The 23,707-nt window shown below is 39.1% G+C and overlaps 1 protein-coding gene across 2 annotated transcripts in view; it reads right to left on the bottom strand.

Annotated features, from left to right (window-relative positions):
* Window positions 1–455: 455 nt before the first annotated feature.
* sema3fb (sema domain, immunoglobulin domain (Ig), short basic domain, secreted, (semaphorin) 3Fb) overlaps window positions 456–23,707 on the bottom strand; it is an 80,729-nt gene continuing 57,477 nt past the window's right edge. Inside the window, exons 5-20 of one of the 2 annotated variants that reach the window (XM_061832767.1) lie at window positions 23,465–23,584; window positions 22,588–22,677; window positions 20,742–20,835; window positions 17,202–17,321; window positions 16,923–17,062; window positions 14,816–14,930; window positions 10,772–10,841; window positions 10,519–10,663; window positions 10,069–10,291; window positions 7,836–7,924; window positions 7,638–7,679; window positions 6,583–6,739; window positions 4,296–4,379; window positions 3,874–4,007; window positions 2,511–2,748; window positions 456–2,442 (exon numbers count right to left, since the gene is read on the bottom strand). In XM_061832767.1, coding sequence (XP_061688751.1) covers window positions 2,402–2,442; window positions 2,511–2,748; window positions 3,874–4,007; window positions 4,296–4,379; window positions 6,583–6,739; window positions 7,638–7,679; window positions 7,836–7,924; window positions 10,069–10,291; window positions 10,519–10,663; window positions 10,772–10,841; window positions 14,816–14,930; window positions 16,923–17,062; window positions 17,202–17,321; window positions 20,742–20,835; window positions 22,588–22,677; window positions 23,465–23,584 — 1,902 coding nt within the window. In that variant the 3' untranslated portion in view covers window positions 456–2,401. Of the gene's footprint in view, window positions 2,749–3,873; window positions 4,008–4,295; window positions 4,380–6,582; window positions 6,740–7,637; window positions 7,680–7,835; window positions 7,925–10,068; window positions 10,292–10,518; window positions 10,664–10,771; window positions 10,842–14,815; window positions 14,931–16,922; window positions 17,063–17,201; window positions 17,322–20,741; window positions 20,836–22,587; window positions 22,678–23,464; window positions 23,585–23,707 lie in introns of both variants that reach the window. The other variant, XM_061832766.1, reaches the window with a different exon arrangement.

Genomic DNA, 23,707 nt, shown 5'->3' with positions numbered 1-23,707 from the left:
TAAAGACCTGAAAAGTCATTTTCGACACCCCCCAGTGACTCCCCCCCACTCCTGTATCTGATTGAGTCAACTTCAACTAAAATGGAAAATCTGGATTACGATGAGCAAGGACAGGAGGACTAGTAAATAATTGGTTTTAGCAAAGCAAAAACAGATTCTGCCTCTGGATCCCAAATAAAAGGTATCTTAAAGGAAGATAGTCTTGTCAAAAGTTCCACCTTACAGCTGTAATTGGGTATGAACCGTCAGTCGATGTCAGTGAACCCAACAGTGCTTTCTCAATATCGGAGTGATCCAAACACCACCTTTAAGGTATTAGCTACTGAATATGAGCTAAATTTTTCAATTGGTGATTATTACGACTTTCCACATTGATAACCTTTACCCTACAACAGTCGAAACATGAAGATAAGACATGAAAGTAGCTCTGTGCTTGTATTTATTGGGAGTTGTTTATCTGCAAATGCAGTGAGTATTTAACAGAATCCCGCATACTTAACACGTCAACAGATACAACTTTATTTCACAGTTCTGGACAGAACATAGAAAACATCCAGTATCAAGTTAAGCACAATGAATGGGGGATCTCTTTCAATCTTATAAAATATAGAGCTTTAATTTATTACTGTAGTTAGCAACAACAGTTTAACGGGATGGTATGACTAATTTACATATTTAGGTCAGTACAATAACATCAACTAATTTCATGTTTTATATTTTTTTTCTCATAAAATCTGATAATGTAAAAAATAATGCATCAACTAATGAAAACCCTTTTTGTTTATATTTTTGCTGCACATGTGCTCTAACCTAGGGATGCAGAAAGCATCTTCAGAGGTATGCAGGATTACTTTTGTTGACCCAAACTACAAGTGACGAGATACTTAAAGGCCTAATTTATCTAAATTAAATACAGGCTTCTTTGTTTTGGATATTTTGATTTTTTTTCTTGAATGACCCTAGGATTGTCACATGACCATTAACTTAATCATTTACAGTGAGGGTACAAATGGTCTTGATTCCATCCACATATGAAGGTAAAGTCATTTTAATACATACCCAAAATCTTACATGTCCTGTTAAAACATGTTTTATACTGTATGTTTTGGAGCTACAGAACATATACATGTAATGTTCTACCAAGTGTACTGTACAAGAAAACATTCTCATATCATCCCTTAGGGTGGTGAACAGAAGACAACAAGACCACACATAAGTCTTATCAGAAATACAGTACAAATACATTTTCATGCACACAAAGAAAGCCAGCTTCCCAATATTTGGTTAGTGTCACAACATTGTTACAATGCTCAGTTGTGTATACAGTATGTGGAAATTTCCTTTCCAAACATGGATGTCAGAAGACAGAAGCACCTATTGCCAAATTAAAGTTTTTATTTTTTTTTTATTTCTTTTTTTTACAGTATTCACAGATGTCCACAAAGTGTGCTTGTTGCATTTGGCCCCAGTCGCTGGCCCTTAAAATTAAGAGAAGAATTCCCTTTTTACAAAATCTTGACTCTTTATTGCACTACTGTCTCAGTATATATGAAGTTTCTATTTGGTAAAGCCCCATCATTACTGTACGTAATCTATTTTCATGTGTTGTACGACTTGTTCATCGAGGAGTGACGCACAGCAGAATAGATTTGATGAAAACAAAATGTCCTGATTAAAAATGTGTGAATATTTGGATATTATTACGTGAAAGTACTGGTCCTCCACATCAATTGGGAGCATTCTTCAAGTCCGTGGTCCCCTAAATATCAGTCCACATGCATCTGTATCGCGGCTGTGCGCCAGGCGTTCCCGCAAAGGTGCTGGTACCGCGTCAAAACAGTCAAGAAACAACAGCGATCCCGTCACCTCTTTTCATCAATGCAGTTTTCCCTGTCACCCAAAGAGCTTCATAGCTGGGCTCCACACAGTTTACGCACTCAATAGCACAAACCGTTTCCAGTCATATGACAGACGAGCTTTGTAATGACAGTAACAACAGCAATAAACTTAACAACAACAATATTTGCCCCAAACTTGCCTATACACAAAGAGCCCGTTTTCTTTTAAGTACAAATAAATCCACTGAATGTTAGACACTACTATGTACAACCTACAATAAATACTGAGTAGCATATGTGTTACGGGTTGGAACAATGGATGCTGGGATTTGTATCTAAGCCCCTTTTTGTGAGTTTCTTGTCAAATTTTTTCTGATCTGTGTATATATTTTTTTAGTCTCTCCCAGTTTTCAACATAGGGGGCAGGTGGTCAAGGGTGATTTGTACATAACTGGCCTCCTCATGTCTCTACATACTCCCGCTCTTCTTTCTCCGCTTCCTCCCTGTGATGCCGGCGATTGCGGGGCTTCTTCTGCTCTTTCAGCTCTTTTAGGTCTTTGACCTTAAGGGCACCTAGCATGGGGTCTCCAAACTGCCAGTAGTCCTGGCAATACTGATTGATGAGGCTCATCTCTGGCTGGCTCAGAATGGTCAGAAGGTCCTTGTACTGACCTGTGTTGGGTGTCCACTGGGTGCTGGAATGGAGAGAAGATGGCAGCAGGGCTCCTGTGCCTTCCAACAGGGCGTTATTGACGGCACGGCTTGACAGCACCACCAACTGCAGCTTCACCAGGGTGTGCTTGAAGTTCTTTTCTGTGGCAGTGCACTGGTACATGCCAGAGTCAGAGGGCTGCAAAGACCGTAGGAGCAGACCTTGCTCCGTTTTCAAGATCCGTCCATCAGAACGCATCTACAGAAGGAAAAAAAAAGACATTTCTTTCAAGCAACATCAAACTTATTTTTGTGCTATTTTAAATGTTCATCAAGTATGAGCATCTTAAGAAAGGTACACACATCCCAGTAATTGGGTCTTATTTAAAGCCAATAGGCTTTATTACAAGATTTCTCTTCAGCAATGATTCTCAGCCAGTTTCCTGCAGCACATTAGTGAGCAGTCAGATGTGGCACAGGAAATTATCAAATTTTAAATGATTTTTTATTTACTACAACTAATCATTTCATCATCTATTGCATCATTTCTCATCTATTGTATGGATGAAAATGGTTACAGTTTATCTGTGTATCCACCTGTTGCCATTCAACCAACAAGAAAAAAAAAGCTTTTTGTTTTTCCACAAAGTAAATCTGTGAGTCAACTGAAACACTATCATCATTATTTCAGTATACTGGAAATACTTTTGTGACATTGTTGTTTGGTGGTGGTGCATTAGAAACATGTCTTCGGTCAAGGAATGTCAGGAAGTACTGCTCTAGATTAGAGCAGATTAGATTAGATGTGTGGTCAATACAAATGAATGAAACAGAACATTGTTGGACACAAAAAAGGCGTGTGTTGAGTGTTTGTGTAGTTTTTCTCACGAGTCCTTCTGCACAGTCAAAAATGACAAAACGTTTGCAACCGCAAAGCTAAGAATTTGCCTCCCTTCTTCAATTTTCTTCTTCTACTACTGCTCTTTTCTTCCTCGTCAAGTGTGACAGAAGTAAAAACTTTGCCTCCTCGAGAAGATACAATTTTCACGATTCTCTGTGGAGGAAATTGAGTTCAAATCTGGGCAAATTGAAGGCGGAAATGCCTCTGAGAAAAGACTTAGTTTTGAGTCCGAAGGCTCACAGAATGCATACAACCTTTCAAATATTTTGCATAACTAAAACGAGGCAGGGTTCCTCGATTCCTCAGAGAAATATCCTCTAAAACACTAAAGGACATCAGTGAAAAAAATATCGACAGTCTGGAGGCATTAGACTATTTTTGTTGTTGCTATAGTCTTCAATCAGAATTATTTATCTCTCAGTTTGGAGCTGTTATCATAGATAAATCAACAATGCTGTGTGCTCACATCTTCTTGCATCTCACCTCCTTTCTGCGGTCGCTGTTATCTCGCTGTAGATGCCATTTGATGACAGCATGTGGAGAGCGGGCCTGACACTCCAGGAAGGTACTGCTTCCCTCCACCCCATACTGTACCATCTCCAGAGTATTCTTATTAGCTGCAGGGCAAAAAGAGAGAAATCTTACCATGGCAACCAAACACACATTACCATGAGCTCCCATCACCCAAAATCTTGGGAGTGGCAAATCAAAGCACTTTTGCCTTCTACAGATTACCGTAACAGTGTCAAAATAATACAAACATTAAAGCCCATTACAACCAGCTCTATAGTGGTTTTTAAGTACCACTGACATACAATTACTTCCACTTCCACTTCTGAACTGATTCAATGACAACAAAAGCTGAAACATAAACTTAGGGATGGTCAGAAGAACAAGCACCTCACCATTGGAGTTGAAGCCTCGACACTGACGAATCGGGTTCCCGTACTTGACGTCTTGTCTCCGGCTACGTCGAAAGGGGTCCGACCAGTGTTGCGGAAAAGAGAGACAGAATAAAAAGGCATAAAGCAAAGTGACAGCCATTCAAAGCATTCAACGACTTACTGCATGATGACTGAATGTATCACATTCCACAAAGTATTACCGGTGTCAGTACGTCAAATACTACAGCAAATTCCTGTAACCTTTCAACATATTTAAGAGTTGAAAATTTGCAAGCCCGACTTTCTGAACATTTTTACGCCAAATACCCAGTCAAAAATTTCTTGGCTCACCAAGTATCAGCATAATGACCAACATTATTATACAGTAGTACAGCAGGCCTACGTTTTCACTAACAAAGAGGTGGAGGTTTTATTCCAAAATGTGTGCAGTGGTGTCTCAAAACACACGCTTAATTAATTCCAAGATCGCACTTGTAATCGTAAACAAATCTTTTCCCCCATTGAAACAAATAGAAATGCAATACCTTTCCAGAAACATTTTTGTTGTTCTTTTTTTATGAGAAAAATGGCACTCAATAACAAGGTTCGGGATTCTGTGGCTTGCATGCCACATGTGGCTCTTTTAAGAACTGTATCAGGCTCACATAAATCTCAGCTAACAATTCTTACGATAAATAATGAATAATTCTGCTAACATTCTCAAATAATACAGTGCTGAAATAACTGTTAAAAATAACATTCCAAATATAAACTATTCTCACACATTTGAATCCAGCCATCGTTTTCTACAACAATGCGGGTGGGCAGAGCCAATTCCAGTCGTCCTTCTAGCTACAGTGGCGTAAGGCTATATTTTTATTGGATAGTGCAGTAGTGTCTTGGGTCGTTGTGAGGTCAACAAATAAACATCCCCCCCTTTAATCAAATAGGTATCTTTTTCACGAAGAAAACGGCAAAAAGAAAGAAAGATGGGGAAGAGCGTACATTTCAGCACAAATACACAAATAGTTATTGCCTTTGTGGCTGGAGAGAGCTGGTTCTGTGGTGTGTCTGTTATGCAATGATAACATTTAATCGAAGCAACTGTCAAATATAAAACGGCACTTCGACACGCCACGGCCCATTTGCATCAAAATATCCAATGAGGGACAGCAGGAAGAAAGCATGCCAAGCGGTATTGTGTAAAGTGCAAAGCTACTGTCGTCAGCAGCAACTGCGTGTGGCCATTCACAGATGACAAATGTGGCAAAGCGGAATTGGCCAGTCAACGTTATGATGATTTTCAACAACAAATGTATGGTCTAAGATTTTTTTTTTGTTAGCTGAGTTCAGAAAGTTTGCATGTACTGAATCCAAATATCACATTGGTTTTGCTCAATCAGTTTAACTATTCTCCCTGTTTTTTTTATTGTTTTTGTTTACATGTACATGTATTTTTGAGTTATAGGTTCAGACACAAGGAGATTCATGCACTAAATTTTGTCGTACACATACAACATAAACATACAGTAATGGCACCATTATATACAGTTTTTGTCACACTCTGCACATTGTACTCCTCATTCTGGTCTGTGAGCCTTGGGTAGCTAGTAGGACTACAAGACAAACATACAGATATACTGTACTAGACTCTCAGCTCCTCTCTTTTATTCTCAGTATGGCAGCAATATTAGTCCTTCTTCGCAGAAAATAGAGAATACTTGCGTGTGAATACTGTTATAGTTGTGTTTCTGACATTTGTGTTCAGTTTCCGTTACTTAAAGCAGTGGTTTTAAAGTTGGGGGCGGGGGGGGGGGGGGGCGCCCTGTTATGATGAGGGGCTACCATGAACAGATTTCACGATTAAGTTGTATCCAGAAAGCAGATGGAGTTAATTTTAATACCAAGCAAACAAGCCCACACCAGTCACTGAAATGATATTCAATGAAATGATAAAAGTTTAGACTTTTGTTTGTTCTTGGGGGCTTGATAAACTCACAAGTGTATTTTTTTTTAACTGCAAAAGTGACCATTGCCTATGCGTATTTATAGAAAAACTGTGATTGTGTGTGTGGGGGTGGTGGGGTGGTGGGAGAGAAAATAATTTCATCTCCAAACGGGGTGCTGCAAAAAAACTTTGGGAACCACTGACTTAAAGGCTAACAACAGAATCACACAAAATTCAAATGTCAATAGTTCCTCTGATCAAAAGCAGCCGTTAAGTAACACTAATTTGGAACTCATTTAGTGCATCAATAAATCACTCGGTTTTAATGTTTGCAAGATAACAACACTGTTGGTGCTCACCTCTTCTGGGAAGCGGAGTAACGGGAGCATGACTTGCCGTCCCAGGCGCAGTAAGGGTCTCTAGCCAAACAACAGTCAGCGCACGCTTCCCCGTAAACATCACAACGGTGAAGCGCGAGTTGGGTCAATCCGACCGCAGATGACACGTACAGCTGTTGCTGTTGAGAGAGGTGGGTAGAAAAGGTTATTATAAGGTCAAATTGGCCAAAACCACACAATTTGATGCCAAAACTAATGTGAAAGTGCGTATCAACAGTGTGAGTAAGATCATTCGCAGTTAAGATTCAGTTATGTTTTTAATGAATCTTTTTTCCACACACAGTATGTTAAAAACATACTCTTTGTGTTACAATAGGAGAGGAAGAGTTACTGTAATTTCCAGCATATAAACCGCAACTTTTTTCACATGCTTTCAACCCTGTGGATTATGCGGTGATGCAGTTAATTTGTGCTTTTTTTGGAACGGCTGCGAGGGGGCACTCGAGGGGAAAAGGTAAGAGTGAGACCGGTAGAATATATGTGCCTAGAGAGTGACTTTTATCGGTACGGCCCTGTTAGCGCAGCACTAGCGTTAGCGTTAAACTCTCTGTGTACTGTCTTTCTTTGTAAATATCTCCTGTTTCAGTGTAGGTCTCAATGTGGGCACTTGCGGCGTATGTTCGTACCAAATGGCATTTCCTCTAAAAATGTACTGGGTGAGACTTATAACCAGGTGCACTCTGCAGGCCGAGAATTACAGTAATATAAGGCATCCATCCATTTTCTTAGCCGCTTATCCTCACAAGGGAGTGCTGGAGCCTATCCCAGCTGTCAACGGGCAGGAGGCGGGGTACACCCTGAACTGGTTGCACATCGAGAAAAACAAACAAACAAAAACAAATATATTAACTAATATACCGTAATCACAACAAAGAGGCTTTAAATGAGGTTTAAAATCTAATCATGTTATTATTAGGTTCATGTGTGTGATAAATGTTTTGAAACAAAAGTGTTTTCATCACTGACACACATTTACAGTACACCTCCTTAACCAATCCGTTGCACAGGCACGCTTACCCTTTTCGAGGATACTTTCATTGTTGTGACTGGAGTCGCAACCTTAAACATAACAAGAAAAATGCATTATTTAACTAGGTTGCCTATCTACTATGGAAATTATGAACCAAAGGAACGGTTAAGGAACAGTTATAAAGAATATGCAATATCTAGAACTGGTTGAAAATGAATAATGAATTAAGGAAAAAAAATGCTAACCCTGAACACCTCTACTTCCTCCAGTACCAGCTCTTCTGTCTGCAGGTCATCTCTGGGAAGAACGATAACTTTCTGAACTGTCCCCTTGTCTGTGGAGCAAAACACATGTACATGCCCATCAGTCAAACACTCGCAATTGTGCCATCCACTCCCCGGACAGAGATGTTGCTGCTCTCCTCGAGGCTTAAGCGAACTATGCACATGCTAAGTGGCCCACAAGCATAGTTAATCGTGAAAAATGCAAACTCAACTGAGCCTGGAATTTTATTTTTTGGGAGGAGCGTTATTAATAAAGAAAAAAATAGCAGAAAAAATGTTTGGGATGAATATATTCTAAAGCCTTATGTGCTTTTTAGCTGTAATTTAATTTTGTGTATGGTACTTTGTTTCTTAAGCATCTTTTGCTCTTAATCATTTAAACCACTAAGTTACCTTGTGGATGATGTGTACTATATAAATCCGTTTGCATTTCCTTACCTTAAGCCCTAAATATTCAACATTAGGTTGTTTTCGGAAAAACATTTTCAGCTATCTTTGTTCTCAAAATTTTTTTTCACTTACTTGGCACTTTGTTTATTTTAATTAATACTCAGTTTTTATGCATTACGTTATTGTGATATACCATGAGTGAAAAAACTGTTCTACTTCATTGCTGCACTTTATTTCGTACATCCAAAATAAAACATGACAATTTTATGATAAATGTATCAAACTGTATACTGGTTTAGTTTGGATATTTTTATTTGATGTAGATAATATTCTGCATCCATCTTGATGCTAAATGTTTTTCTTCCACATTTGAATTTGCTTTACTTATTGTAATCACTCAAGGAGAACTGAAACAATAAATGATAAATAATAATGAATATCAGTGGCAGAAATTGAGGCCCCCAAACTCACCTCCTGGTGGGGCTTCCATGTCACCATCACACTGTTCCCTCCTCTTAACCTTTTTGCTCCACTGCTTGCCTGCAGTGTAGCACCGTTCGACACTGGGTGGCGCTAATTGACTAAGGCAGACATCTTGCTTCTGAAAGTGCTGCTCAGCCCTGTTGTGGATCTGTTCTAGTGGGATCCAGGGTCAATCAATGGCTATCCCAAAATCCCAAACATGCTGAATTGCAATGTTTTTCCTTTTAAATGTTTCTTTTAAATAAAATAGCCAACTTTAATTTGTTTATCACAATCGAAAATTATTATTATATTATTATAAAGAATTTTCATACAACTCTTGGTCACTATATATATATATATATATATATATATATATATATATATATATATGTGTGTGTGTGTGTGTGTGTGTGTATATATATATACGCAGTACAGTATTTATTTACTGTATAACAGATATTAATATGAATATAAATATTAGTACTATCAGATATGTTGCTCATACTGGCTAGACAATACCTTTCTTAAACACATCCTCACATGAATAATATATTATTACTATATATATCAATCTTTGCCTGTCTTGCATTGATTTATTGGTTTGAGCACATTTAATCTGAACGATGAAATGGGCCCCGTATTCTTGATGCTTTCACTTTCGGTGTCTTCCTCCTTTTTTCACAAGACATCAATAGTATGCTTGATTTCTGTTGGTATTCCTGTGAGCACGATACATAATTTATTGTTATGACTTGTGCAGGGAGTCTTCAAAGGTGGGCTGAATGGTTGTGTCTGACAGCAGCTGAAAGCAAACACATTCTTCCAGCGGGCCCGGCATCCCACATAAAGGCGTGAGACTCCTCCCCATAATGCACAGACGAACAAAGACGCCAGTTTGGAAGGGGCAGAATGCAGTATGTGGGGGCTGCTTGCTGTGAAATTGCTGTTGTCATTGTATATGTCACCCCCCCCCCTTCTTTTTACCCCCTGCATCTTCCTCGCCTCCTTGATGTTAATCTGCCATTGCCCTCAGGTACAAATCCACAGTTGTTTATGTGAATGCAACGAGTGAGAAACAACTTTAAGAAGTTAAAGCATTATTTTCCATACCAGCGCAAAATATTTTTTTTTAATGATCAATGATTACTATGAAGAACGCCTGCACTTATATGGGATTCCTTTCAACAGATCTACCTTTTGCTCATTTTTCTAACCCCACGGAGACACTGCTATTGTCTATTCTGAGTGATCCGAGATCCTTTGACTTAAACTTATCAACCCAGTGACTTAAATGTTTAGTAAGTGAAAAGGAGGTGTCACCTAGTAGCTGTGAACTCACCAGTTCCTAAGAATAGCACTTCATAGTTGCCGTCCGCAGCAGTCACTTGGTCCACTGCGATGGTGGTGAACTCATAGTCCACATTGGTACGCACCACTAGGGGGCGCTTGTGTACTGGGTAGATTGAATTGTACATGGCAGGGTGATTCCTCATGAAGTTAATCACTTCATCTGGATAGTCCTTAGTAGACTTCATGTTGGGAGTGAATGTACCCCCAGGGCACTATGCAAAGAACAGAGTCAACAACTTTCAGCATGCTCAAATAAAGAAATAGACGCATAAAGACCCATCTGAAAGAAATACAGAATTTAGTTGCGCTGACCCTGCGTTTTTGCAACATACTTTCTATTTGAGGTTTACGTCAAAGAAAAATCAATGTTATGCTAGCTTGCTGTGGGATTCGTGTGTGGGGTCCATGTGGGGTTAGACTTTCTATAGGTGAGCCTTACTGTGCCTGGGCGGGGGTAGGGGATCTTCCCAGTGTAGGCCACCCACTGATAATTGGGACCTTCCTTGTGGGCAAAGGGGCCATTGAAGACCATGCGAATGTCAGCCACGGCGTAGACACAAACGGCAGAGCCTTTGAAGACAGAACTGTGACAAGGATGGGACAGAACATCTTCATTGAAGTTGAACACAAATATGGTTTGGAATTCGGTACAACTTTAATGTATTTGTATTGAGCATGTAAAAAACACGAACCCAGAGACAGAAAAGACTCCATATATGACAGGATTTTTGCTATCCTGTGTTGGCTGTATGTAAACATCACCTGAAAAACAAGAGAAAAGGGTCACATCACATCACTGCAAAGAGAAAAGAGGAGTGCAACAATGTGCTTATCTTGAATAATATTTACACAGTTTTCTGCGAACCCAACACTGTAGAGCACCATCTCACTCACTCCCTAAAAAGGAAATTATCCGCAAAAAATGCTGAACTTTCATCCTTGTTGAAGTAAAACTCTACTGATTATTGACTTTGGACAAAGGGGGATTGTGTCTTCACGCTTTTAAAATCTAAAACATTCCACATGAAGCCAAAATTGTTGCTAGGTCCTGTGGGTTGTGTGATATTTAAATACAAGTTTAAACAAATAACGAAGATTCACCCATCCAAATTTTTTAGTACTTATCTTCATGTGAGTTGCGCATCAGGGCACAAAATACAGGGTACTGATTTACATTAGCATTTACAGACAGAACTTTAGAGACTTCATTTAACTTAGGATGTATGCTTTGAGAATGTGGGGAGGAAACCAGACAGCCTGGAGAAAAGCCAAGCAAGCAATGCCGAAAATACGTACAGTATATTCCACAGTGAAATGTCTTAACTGAGATTGGACTTAAAAACCCTCAGCTGTGAAGGGGCTACCAAAACTAATATTCCTCCTCTGTTATCAAATGCTGAATAAGATTGACTCCATTTTAAGAAGCACAAACAATTTTCTTTAAGAAAATTTGAGTGCTGGTCTGTTTTGGAATCCCTACAAAAGAAACCAAGAGCTTACGTCACTTAATTGTGAATGTGCGCTGAGCCTTGTGGTGTGCGAGCAATGGCACTAAAATATACTGTAGGCACATGTGACAAGCGAATGATGGAATGCTACTAAAAATATGAGCTCCAAAAACATGACAGAAAAGGGAAAAAAAGCATTGTCCCACATAGATCAGCATGGGAAATAAACTGTCACAGCGCTAAGCTAACAGAATGATGCATTGAGGGTGTTTGCCCTCAAATCTGAACTGCAAATGTCCCGTTCCTTTCCGTAGTAGAGTGTCCGTACAGTGTTGCATTCCTCTCGGAACTTAAATTAAATGTTTAAACTCATTCCTGAGAAAAAGAATATGCACTAACTATATTTCTTAGCATAACACATACCATCAACATGACATAAAACAGCAAATGCAATTATACATAATTACATCTTTATTTTCTAATTATCATTTATAAGAAGCGCTCTCAGCAGCAAAGTGGCGCAGCTGTAGAGCGTTGGCCTCACAATACTGAGGACTGGCTGGGGTTAATCCCGGCACCGCCTGTGTGGCGTTAGCATGTTCTCCCAGTGCCTCTGTGGGTTTTTTCCAGGCACTCTGGTTTCCTCCCACATCTCAAAAACATGCATTAATCAAAGACTCTAAATTGCCACTAGGTGTGATTCTGAGTGCGACTGTTGTCTGTCTCTATGTGCTCTGCGATTGGCTGGCAATAAGTGCAGGGTGTACCTCGCCTCCTGTCCAATGACAGCACTCCAGCACTGTTGCCCCCCTCATGAGGATAAGCGGCTCAGAAAATAGATTGATGGAAAAAGCGTTCTCTTTACTTGGGAGGTCTGGAATTTTATTCCCTCTTGATGCACAGTCCTCATATTTTGTGAAGCTGATTGTCGATGAGAGAAGGCGCAAGACTGAAGTCTCCACTGACCCTGCTCAAAGTGTAATCTCTCAATCACAGTGTAGATTACTTTCTTTGTGTTTGCTACAGAAGCTGAATTTTGAATGTAAACAAACAACTGCATGTTTTTAAAAACAGCAGTTACTTCATCTTTGGGCAAGTAGCACACATACAGAGGGAAGGGTTCCAATCTTTTGTTCTATTTAGTCTTCTCTCTTGCTTCACATTACTACTGCTATTTATTTCAGCACCAGCTCTCATCCCACTTTATATCTCCTCAGGGATGCATTCCTGATTGAGGGGCTTCATGTTGGGGCGAAGTTCTTTTACGCTTGTAGCCTTGTAGACAAACGGGGATAATCCAATAACGCAGCCATTATCTGCCAAAAAATGTCACTGCTCAAACGCTGCAAATAGTTCACATCATGTTAGCACGATGAAAAAATAATATCAAATAGTTAAAAAAAACAGGTGGGAAAAAGCGTGTTCGCGGAGCTGTTGTAATGGGCAGCTGACTCACACTTTGCTCTTTAAAGAATTGTTGGAGGGAAACGCATTGAGATACCCCAATGTCATAGCTGCCTAGTGATGGTTAATACATCAAATTTACAGTATATTAGGCTGTAATTATGTCACACTTTTTGCCAGGACATTTTTTTTTTTTTTTTTTTTTTTACAAAGGAGCACCTACAGTTGGCACTCAAGCTCCGTAATAGTTTTCAGTGTGAATTAAAAGTTGAAAATGGGAAAGGAAAAATGAGATTGAAGATAAAACACTATGTTATAATACTTTAAAACTACAGTAAATTAGAAGTGTAATGGGAACTGGTGAAGTGGTGGTCAGATAAACACACTTTCAGAGTTTTTTAAAAAAACTATGATTATTGTCATTTTAATTCTACTCTCAACACAATATACATCTCCAGATTAAAAAAAGAATCCTAATTGCGAGGTGAGTTAGATCTGCTTTCAAGTTAAACTCAAGTCTCATCTTTTCTCCCATTTCTTTTCATTTTGGACATTTCATCAACAATGTTTTTTCTTTGAATTTTATCGGTAAGGTGTCATGTGGTCTAACAGCCGAAACCATCAAGTCCAGAAAGTACAGTGCAAACTTTTTCCTTTTGTCTTATGAAGTTGGAACAACGCGGCACAGGAGGTCATAACATGAATGCTTAACACATTGACTCAAAGACCCCAAATCTTTATCCAGAGTATTATAGAACAAGCTGCAGTAGAAAAAACTGTTTTACATACCGAGTTTAAGTCCATGTCACCACTGTCTACTAAAACCAGATCACCATTTGGAAAAAGACAAATCAGTCCTTGTTTTCCGTGATAACAAATGTGCCACATATGGTAATTCTTAAGAACGAGGCACCTTTGCAGTTTTTCAGATGGCTTGAAATAATTGTCGCCAGTAAAAAGCAAAATGTGCTTTATGGCACTGCAGCTGGGTTGACATGAAAAAAAAGAAATGGGTCATTGTGATAAAGAAACCTCAACTCTTAATGGCACTTTTTATTCTTAACGTTAGCTCAAGAGCATTAGAGAGTTTGTGCATCCCTCCCCAGTCATGGCATCCCTCTATTTTCAACCAGTGTGACACACAAATGGCGACAGAGCGACCCCCCCCCCCCCCCCGCCTTCACTGAGAGAGGCTACTATTCACAGTCACACACATTCCCATTTGCTGATCTGATCTGCAAACAATTGGTCCCTCTTTTCACACAAAGAAAAAAAAGACTTGCGCAAGACATCTTGAAAGGACATGATATGGCGAGGTGTGGTTCTGGGGATCTGTGTCGCATTACAGGACCCTTGATGGGTATAAAATGGAAAGAAGGAAGAAAGAAATGTGGCCCATTTCTGCGTTAACGTGTGTGCGTAGAAGTTGCTTTTGGTAGGTGCTGCATTAGAAACAGAACATATAGTTTTGCTTTTAGCATATCAGAAAAAAATCATACTTGGCAGGTACTTGGAATTAAATATGCCTTTAATAAATCTGGTCAATTTGTCTTTCTTTCTTTCTTTGGGATTTGATACTTATTGTCAAAAGGATTAACTGGTTTGATATATAAAAATTAATGCATAGGTCTTCACAACAGTCCCTTGCAGATTTAATGTTGAGAAAATGTATTTGTATTAGATTTGTGGTGATTAACTTATCTCCAAGTTCTGTTCCCTTTAAAAAAAAATTAACATTCAAATTTGGTCTAAAATGACTGCTGAATGTGATGGATTGGAAAATATGGGAATATGAGTGATTAATACATGTAGTTCAATCAGTAAAATATAAAAGTCTTGATAGCAATATTTTTTGGTAACGCAAAGAGCATATGTTGTACTCACGTAGTTCATCAAAGTGTGTTTCCATCCCATCGGCCCCGGGCACCGAGCAGATGAGTCTGGCCTTCAGGAAGGTGCTCCACTTGTTGACAAGGCAGCAGTGACCACCGTCATCATTCTTTGGAAAAAAGGTGAAAACACAAAACCGTTTTCCCATCGTTGACCACACGCACATCCTATACGCCTACTCATCTTCAAACTTTACTGAAAACAAACCACAGGTGGAGTCTTCCACACGAAGCTCAACATGTTGGTTTGTATTATGTGAGAGATTAGCGGAAGATGGGGGCTGAGAAGATAAACAGTCTCCTCATATTTAAACGTTTTTCCATCTGTGGTGGAGTAAAGCGCAAAATAAGACTAATGGGGCTTGAGCCAGCCGTCAGCAATAAACTTTGATTGAGCGTATTTCTAATACAATTTACAAAGTAATTTTGTCACAGTTTTTGTGAAATTATGTAAATGTATAATCACCTCCTCATATTATTACATATATGTAAAGAGTTATGAAAATAATAATTAGTTTTGAAATACAAAGTCAAGGAAAAGAATTTGTCCAACTGTAGTTTGTTTAAAGAAATGGTTGGAGCACAAAAAAAATGGTGGCCATCATGCAACGTTACCAAAAATGAAGTCGATTTGGAATTGGGGAATAGGTTTTACCAAGAAATATGAAGTTGGCGCACATGATTTGTTTTCACAGGAGGTGGTGGTCCAAATCTGGCCTTCGGCCGGGCCTTGAGTTTAACACCCGTGTGTTACAGAAACTAGGACGCTCGACATACCTGAAGTTTTATCAACTTTAATGATAGTAACTTTCAAATGATTCCTTTTATTATCTACAGTACCAGCGATAAGAGGACATAGTGCTGTAGTTATTTTCAAAATATTTGAAGAATCAAAAGCAAAAATGAATAAATAAAAAAAAAAACAAAGCATTGTTTTCCTTGAGCAATTATGCGGAGTGACATTTTTTGATATATTCTTCATGATGCATTTTTATTTAAATGATAGTAAAGGCTGTAAGTAGAGTTTAGTTTCGGGAGCCAGACTAGAGAGTTGCACAATGAGTGTCCAGATGAGTGTTGAAGTAAGAATGACTGGACCACAACTCCCAAAGACCGTGACAAACGCCGCTTCTGAAAGGGTTGGGTGTTTCTGTACCTGCTAATCCACGACACCCTCAAATAAATACAACATTAAACAGCTAAGATGACAATATCATATTTTCCATCTTTTCTAACAACTGTATGCCAATGCTCAAAGCCAGCATACCTGTTCCTATCTACTACTTTTTCATTTCATGTGGTTGTATTTTCTGAAGCTTGCAAGTTTTACTAGGAAAAAAAAAAGTCTAGATCAGGGGTGTCAATCTCATTTTTGTCATGGACCACATTGTAGTTACAGTTTCCCCTCGGTGGGCTGTTATTGAGTGTGAAACCATACAAATCTTAAATTGCGTGTAAATCATATTTACACACAAAATTTATGAAGTACTTTTGGAATGACAAATCAAGTGCAACGGGATTTTCAACCATTGTTTATGTTTGGTAACACAAAAATGCTTATTAGATCTCAATGTGATCATTTATGATACATGACAATTTGACATTTTTGTACAGATTTTCACTAGAATCATGGAAGCAGACAGACAATTTGCCTTCGCGGGCCACATAAAAACATGTTGCGGGCCGGATCTGGCCCCAGGGCCGTGAATTTGACACCTGTGGTCTCGATTAACCCCATTCACTGGCACCTCCAGTTTAACGTGGATACTTGATTTCCCTTGCTGTCAATAGCGGTGATCAATGAAGAATAACAGTTACTTTTAACTGATCTTTACACGAAATGTGTTGTAGAATGATCATGCAGAAAAGGCCAGGAGGTCCAAAGGTGAGAGGGCAAAGGGCAGTCGAACAGACAGAGGGGTGCATTGTAGACAGGAAGGTTAAAGACACACAGATTCCAGCACATTGGCCAAACACGAGTTGAGCAGATAAACACTTAAACCCAGAGGGTGACTCTGGAGACTCAAGTTTTCATTTTGATGCAGGGTTTTCTTTGCATTCTTTTTACATATCCAAACAAACACAATGCACAGTGTACACACCAGGCAGATGCGTCCAATGCGGGACTGGGTCACAGGACTCTGACCCATCTCAGAGGATGTCTCCCGAAAGAAGAAATACAGCTTGTCGTCATTTCTTTCGGCGCTGTCAGGGATGAGGTGGACATGGACAAAAGTGGGATCTGTGGGTAGAAGAGGCTGACATATTTTATAAACTGAAGGCATTTTCTGATTAGCCCTTGTTGAAAAGCTCCAAATGGATGGAGGGGTTGACTATTTAATTGTGTTTTTTTTTTTTTTTCAAAGAAATAAGACATTTACCATTCAGCCATCTTGAGTTGTACTGATCGGTTCGCATGGCAGTCTTTGTCCCCAAAGTTCGGAAAATGGCTGAGTCTGTTCCCATAAAGTCGACATAGACTCCAGCATAGAGTTCACCATCTGAAAAAGAAATCAAATTCTTCAGTTGAGTAAAAAAAATGACAATTGAATATTTTACACTACCCTATTTTCTAAATTAGATACTTGTATTGCAAAGTGCTTTCAAGCTTCCTTTAAAGTCTAAAAACCCGGAAAAATGGATTTCTGAATTCTGGTCCAAAAACACAAGGCAAGGAAAGCATCCAATTATTTTCCAGTTCATTAATATGGCTTAGAAGAGTTCAATACTACAGGAAAGACCTAGCTTTGGTAAGACAAACTTATTTTCATTGGAATTTGGTTGAGTAAGGACATTCTGTAATAGTTACACTAAATGTAATTTTAAATCCCTTTTTTTTTTCTATTGTGAGTGGAATACAGAAATTTGCATGGTATTAACAGCTTACCAAATCCTTTTTCAACATCACAAACCAAATAATTAAGAACATAAAGGACAAATAACCTCTGCTTGTAGATAATGTATTTAATGCGTTTCATATATCATTATGACATAAAATCTAACCACATGTATTGCTTTACGTACAGTATATGGGAGCCAACGGGAAAGCAAGTTGATGGTTCTCCATCGGCTGTGTGAGCCCTATTGGTGCCGACAGCAGGAGGTAGTGCTGAGGTAACAAAGATCTCTGTCCCCATTTACAGCCCATATCCCAGTTCTTCTGCAGCATGATATATTTTTCCATCCATCATTAAAATGTTGACTGATGATCAGATCTAATGTGTAATGTGGCATGAAGCTGAATATATCAATGCTAAGGCACTGGAGCTTGACAACATAGCCCCTTGTATGATGCCAAGTATTTAAAAAGGGCTATAAATCCATCTTACTGTAGATGACATGATTCGTCCCATGCATGTCGGTTGGCAGTCATTACAGTGGCGTGAAAGTGTTTGTCCCCTTCCAGATTTCCTTTCCTTTCTTTTTTTTTTTTGCATTTGTCACACCTAGATGTTTCCCATCATCAAAGGTAGGGTTAGGGTTAAATACAGTAAAGCCTCGGATCTCAAGCATCCTTGTTTTCGAACAAATCGGTTTTCGAACAAATCGGTTTTCGAACGAAAATGTCACAATTTTTTTGCTTCTGTTTTCGAACGAAAATTTGTACTTGAATGCCCTCAACAAAACCCAGAAATAACATATTGCGTGCAGCCAGACCAGCTGACCCACGTCGCGCTTTGTTGTGAATTCCCACGCTGCCGAAAATACCCGGAAATAACAGAACGCACACGGAGCAAGCAGTTGACCCACCCACGACACATTTTGTTATTGTCTATTTGAACGCCCCCTGAAAAAAAAACCTCGTGAATAACATAAAGCGCACGGCACAACCAGCTCACTTGTGTTTTTCTGTATAACTCAGCCTCTATAGTAGTGACTGTTGTTTTTCTTCTTATCACGGACTACCGTATTAACCCCCAAACATGGCTCTTTTATTATATAAACTATTAAAACTATACATGCATTTCTACTATGCAGTCTATTATCAGGAAAAGCTAAAAAAATGCTTTCAAAAGCCTAATTTTTCAGGCTTGGAACGTATTATTTCTTTTTCTTTCATTATAATGGGAAACATCGATTCGGTTTTCGAACAAATCACTTCTCAAACTGTTTTCTGGAACAGATTGTGGTCAGGAACTGACGCATTACTGTATTAGTCAAGTTGTGGCAAACAGTAAGAGAAGTAAGAAATAAGGACCACTGTATGCCAATTAGGAGGTCTAGATGTGACCTTGTACCACCTTCATGAATACAACAATGGATGAATGTTGTTATGGTTTCTTTTCTTTTAATGTCACGACACAAACAGTGATATTTTTAGGAGGAGGACAAGTTCCTACAGTTTGGTGCAAATGCAGACCTTCCTAAGCATTTAAATTAATATTGGTCAAAATCATTTTTAAAAAGTTTCAGTTTCAAAACTGCCAAAACATTATACCAGCAATATGAGCCCTGTGTGGGTTGTTGACTTGTCAATAAATTGGCAACTGTTGCGGTACCGCAGCTTGATAGAGGAAAGATATGCAAAATGTGCTTCAAAGAGTGTCTGCTAGAAGTCTGATCAAAGAATAGCAAAGCTCAAAGCACTTTGCAATGCAAGTATTAAATTTATAAAATACAGTAGTGTAAAATATTCAATTGTAAATTTTTACTAAACTGATGTGAGGTTTGGGAGAACGGCACCCAACACGCTTTGAGAAATTCACGGTATGTAAACTGTTATTACCTATATACTATAACAATGTCTTGAAATGAATATTTGCAAACACATTTAGATTGAGAGATTTAGCACATCTACAGTAGGTAAAAAAATGCTACGCTATAAAATATAGATGATTGACTCGCTACCAAGAAAGACAATATTGCTTACTACCATGGCTAACATCTGCCCTTGAAGTTACTTCACAAAACAACGAAGAGCAGAGAAATAGCGTGTCCCTTTATTTTTTTTTTTTAAGAAAGCAATATATTGTCCAATTTCTTCTTGTGTTTACTCAGGTACAAAATATTCTCAATAGTGTTAACTAAAATAGTTAATTGTTTTTCGAATATGCCTGTGAATATTCTCATACATCCAGGTCATTTCATTCTCAAGGCATTGAATTCATCGCAGTTGTCTTAGAACAGTGATTCCCAAACAGTGTGCCGGGGTACATTAGTGTGCCGTGAGGGGTCTTCAGGTGTGCTGTGCGAAGCTATCCAATTTTATGTACTTGCTAAAAAAAACATTTATTCCAAGAAATAATGTATCTTTATTCATCTATCTATGTCAGTGAAGCACGATGACAGACAGAACAAAAAAATCCTCTTCTATTAGATAGCAGGAACTACGTAGAGTAAATTAATCGATCCATTTTTGGTGACATTTACTTTTGTTGGTGTGCTGTGGGATTTTTCAAATGCAAAATATGTGCCTTGGCTCTATAAAGGTTGGAAATCACTGTCTTGGAAAACGTTTCACCTCTCCAAGCAGGCTTCATTAGTTTATGACAGCACTAGCCTGGGATTTTTGTGTGGAGGTGAAATAATTTATGCTCCAAGTTGGATGAACGCCACAAACCTACTGTAGAACGGTATCATTGTTTTGGAATGTATAACAACAGTCATTAACACGCCGTGCAGACAGGCTACTGTCCGTCAACACGAGTTGTTAAGTAGAATTTCCCCAAATTGATGTTATATGAACCTTTCAAAAAGATGTATTTTAAAGCTTAATTGCAATACCCACAATGCAGTGAAACTACAATATTTTTGCTCAACTTTATGTCATGGCACATCAGAAATTGATACTGGCCTTTCCAAAAACGTTTCCACGTCAGCCTAATCCATACACATTTGGAAATATAAAGGTGAAAGGCTATGATGCACTTCACATAATAATAATATGGTAATAATAATGACATCTTAGAGACCATACTCACTAATTAAAGCTGAAACACTGTTGAGCTTTGGGTCATAGGAGCACTTTCCCTTCCCAGACTCCACTTTTCCAGGCTCCAAGTGGAAAATTTCTTCCTGCAATTGGAAAATCAGGCATAGATGACAATAAATTCAGCATTCTTGATCTTGTCACTGTGATTCCCTAAGGTAGGGAAAATGAGGCTCCCTCCGACTCCTGTGGGACATTTAAGGCCCGATGGAGGCTTGAGTATTAGAATAATAAGTGTGGACTCATACAAAAAAATGCAATGCAAAGTGAAAGAGGAATCTCAAATCCATCCTAAAGCTTCTGTAATGGAGAACAATGTGCTGTCTGCTGCTTTCTCTCAGCATAATATCGCCTATGCCAAATATTCCTGTTTCTCGATGGTAGTACAGGTCTATTCTTGACACCTGTAAACCACCACAGTGAAAACAAGCCACAGATAGAAGTTACTTGATGGATCCCCGATGCATCCTGACACGCCAGCACTGAAGAGTGATTGCTAGGAATTTATGAGGAGGAATAATTGAATCAGTGGCATGCAATGGCATGTTCTATGGCTGCGCCTCGAAGATCAGCAAATCATGTCATATCCTCATTTCAATTCCCTGTTGCGAAAAGATGCCTGTCATGGTCCGTACCAACGCAGAGGAAAAACTACTAAATGCACTTATCATACACACATCTCTACATATTAAAACTCAAATTTGATTAAAATCACCAGTCGTGCGACCAAGAGCATGCTGGAAGCTCACTCTCAATCATGCCACAAGTTGACTTTTTTTTTTTTAAAAGTCCAAACCTTTCAGGTTCTACAAGGAAAAAAAAAACTACCATAATTTACAGTACATGCCACAAGGTCCTACAAACAATAGGACACGCAAGCTTTTTACTCTGGACTGCTAGTCAAATATTTTATGCTAATTGATTGGAGAATTCAAAGAGGGGAATATATTCAAATATGCTGCTCTTTTTTTTGCCTTTGCCACACAGCCAGTTATGACTACAGAAGACTGGTGTTTGCTTTGGGCTAATATCGCCTGCTGGAGGAGTGGGTAAGACGCTGACGAAACCTGCTGCCGCTGTGGGAGAGACTGCAAAACATTCCCGTGGAAGTTTGAGGATTGAGTGGGAGAAGAATTGATATACTGGATGTCACAGCTTACTGTCTTTGGAAAGCTAAACCGTTTATTCAAGTTTGTTTGGGCGTTGTGATTTCACAGCAACTGATGTCTTTAGTGTGTAGTGGTACACACGCCTGACTTTGGTCCAGGCAGTGTGGGTTCAATTCCTGCTCAGTGATGGTGACTATACGTGCCCTGCAACTGACTGGTGACCAGTCCAGTGTGTAGTCTGCCTTTCATCCAAAGTTAGCTGGGATAGGCTGCAGCACTCTCACGGCCCTTTTGAGGAAAAGATGGATGGATGGATGGATGGATGGATGGATGGATGGATGGATGGATGGATGGATGGATGGATGGATGGATGGGCAGATTTCACAGCGACTATGCCATGCACTGAAACCTTTGTCCTGCCAACATCATATATGAGATTTCAGGTGGCTGATAGACTGTACTAGAACCCGACCAAAGAAAATAAAAAAACATAGTATCGATGGGAAAGAATGATGAGACAATGGGGTTATCATAAAATAATCCCATTTCAACTCAGGATGGAACATTAGACCACAAACTGAACAAAGTACATGAAATGGTCAGAAAGCATGCTTGGGGTTGAAAAGGTAATCACGAGATGGTCAGAAACAAAGAAATGGCACATGCATTTTGGGATTATAATCTCAAGTAGCATGCAGGCCTGTGGTGCAAACAAAGATGATATCACACCTTCAGTCCAAGTGTCTCATGTACAGTGCTGGGTTCAGCTGCACGGTTAGCCCTTCCTCTGGCCTGGGCCATCTGTAGATACATGGGTGTCTAAAACAGGAGATAGCAAGACAGTATGAGCGCTATGCCACTGAACTGAAAAGGGTGTGGGAACCTCTTCAGAGATTGTGGAAATCATTAGAGGCAACCCGTTTTATGAATTACAAGACTGCAAGTGAGGTATGAAAATACATGTTTATATTTTTCATCAAAGAATTTCATTTAATTTGTTTGAGGTTATTTGAAAGACCAGATACCTGGAAATCTGTTAACAAAGCCATGCAATGTACCTTAATAATGGAATAAAACACACACAGGCGGACACACATTGGGCTAAAAAATGGGTTCCTGGGATAGCTAAGGTATGTGCAATATATGACAGAAAAAAATGGCACTTATTAATGGACAAATTCATGAACTTTCCAGTGGCACACCATAATGGGAGCTCACACTTCCAATTATACGCATTCTCAGAAAGTGGAGTTTGCCAGAGGTGGATGGAGGAGTGAAATGTGAATAGCTTAAAGATCGGAAAGATGGGGAACTTTGAAGAAGAAGAGGCCATATCCTCTCGAAACCAGGTGCAGTAAGAATGTCATAAGAGCCACACTTGTTGCTGCATGTTCTCTGCACAGTTTGTAATCCAATCTCGAGGGATTAGTAGTGAATTATCTCTAATATGCTCTTTTTTATTTAACGCCCATGGCCATCATTGGGAAAAAAGCATAATATGTAAAGAAGAATGAGGTTTAAAAGTGGAGAAACAGGGAGGATATGATTGCTGGCTTGTTTTTGGAAATTCATTCCTGGCCAGCAGTTTCCACAAATACATTCTTACCTGAGATTTACGCCCTCGATTGACAAAGGTACAGACTGGATTGTAAGCGCCTGTCCCACAGACATACAGCTGCGTTCTGTTCCATGGCTCAATCAGACGGATGAAGTTTGCACACTCTTCCTGAAGAGATGAAGAACAGACCACAATTGTTTTAAAAAAAAAAAAGCCTTTTTATTCTTGTAGCCATGCAAAAATAAAAGTAAACTTCACAATATCCACGTCACTCTAGATAAATGGATGCGA

The sequence above is a fragment of the Syngnathoides biaculeatus genome, chromosome 10, assembly GCF_019802595.1.
Source record: "Syngnathoides biaculeatus isolate LvHL_M chromosome 10, ASM1980259v1, whole genome shotgun sequence".
Lineage (NCBI taxonomy): Eukaryota > Metazoa > Chordata > Actinopteri > Syngnathiformes > Syngnathidae > Syngnathoides > Syngnathoides biaculeatus.
The sequence above is the reverse complement of the archived record's forward strand: the minus strand, read 5'-3'. Positions and strand labels throughout refer to the sequence as shown.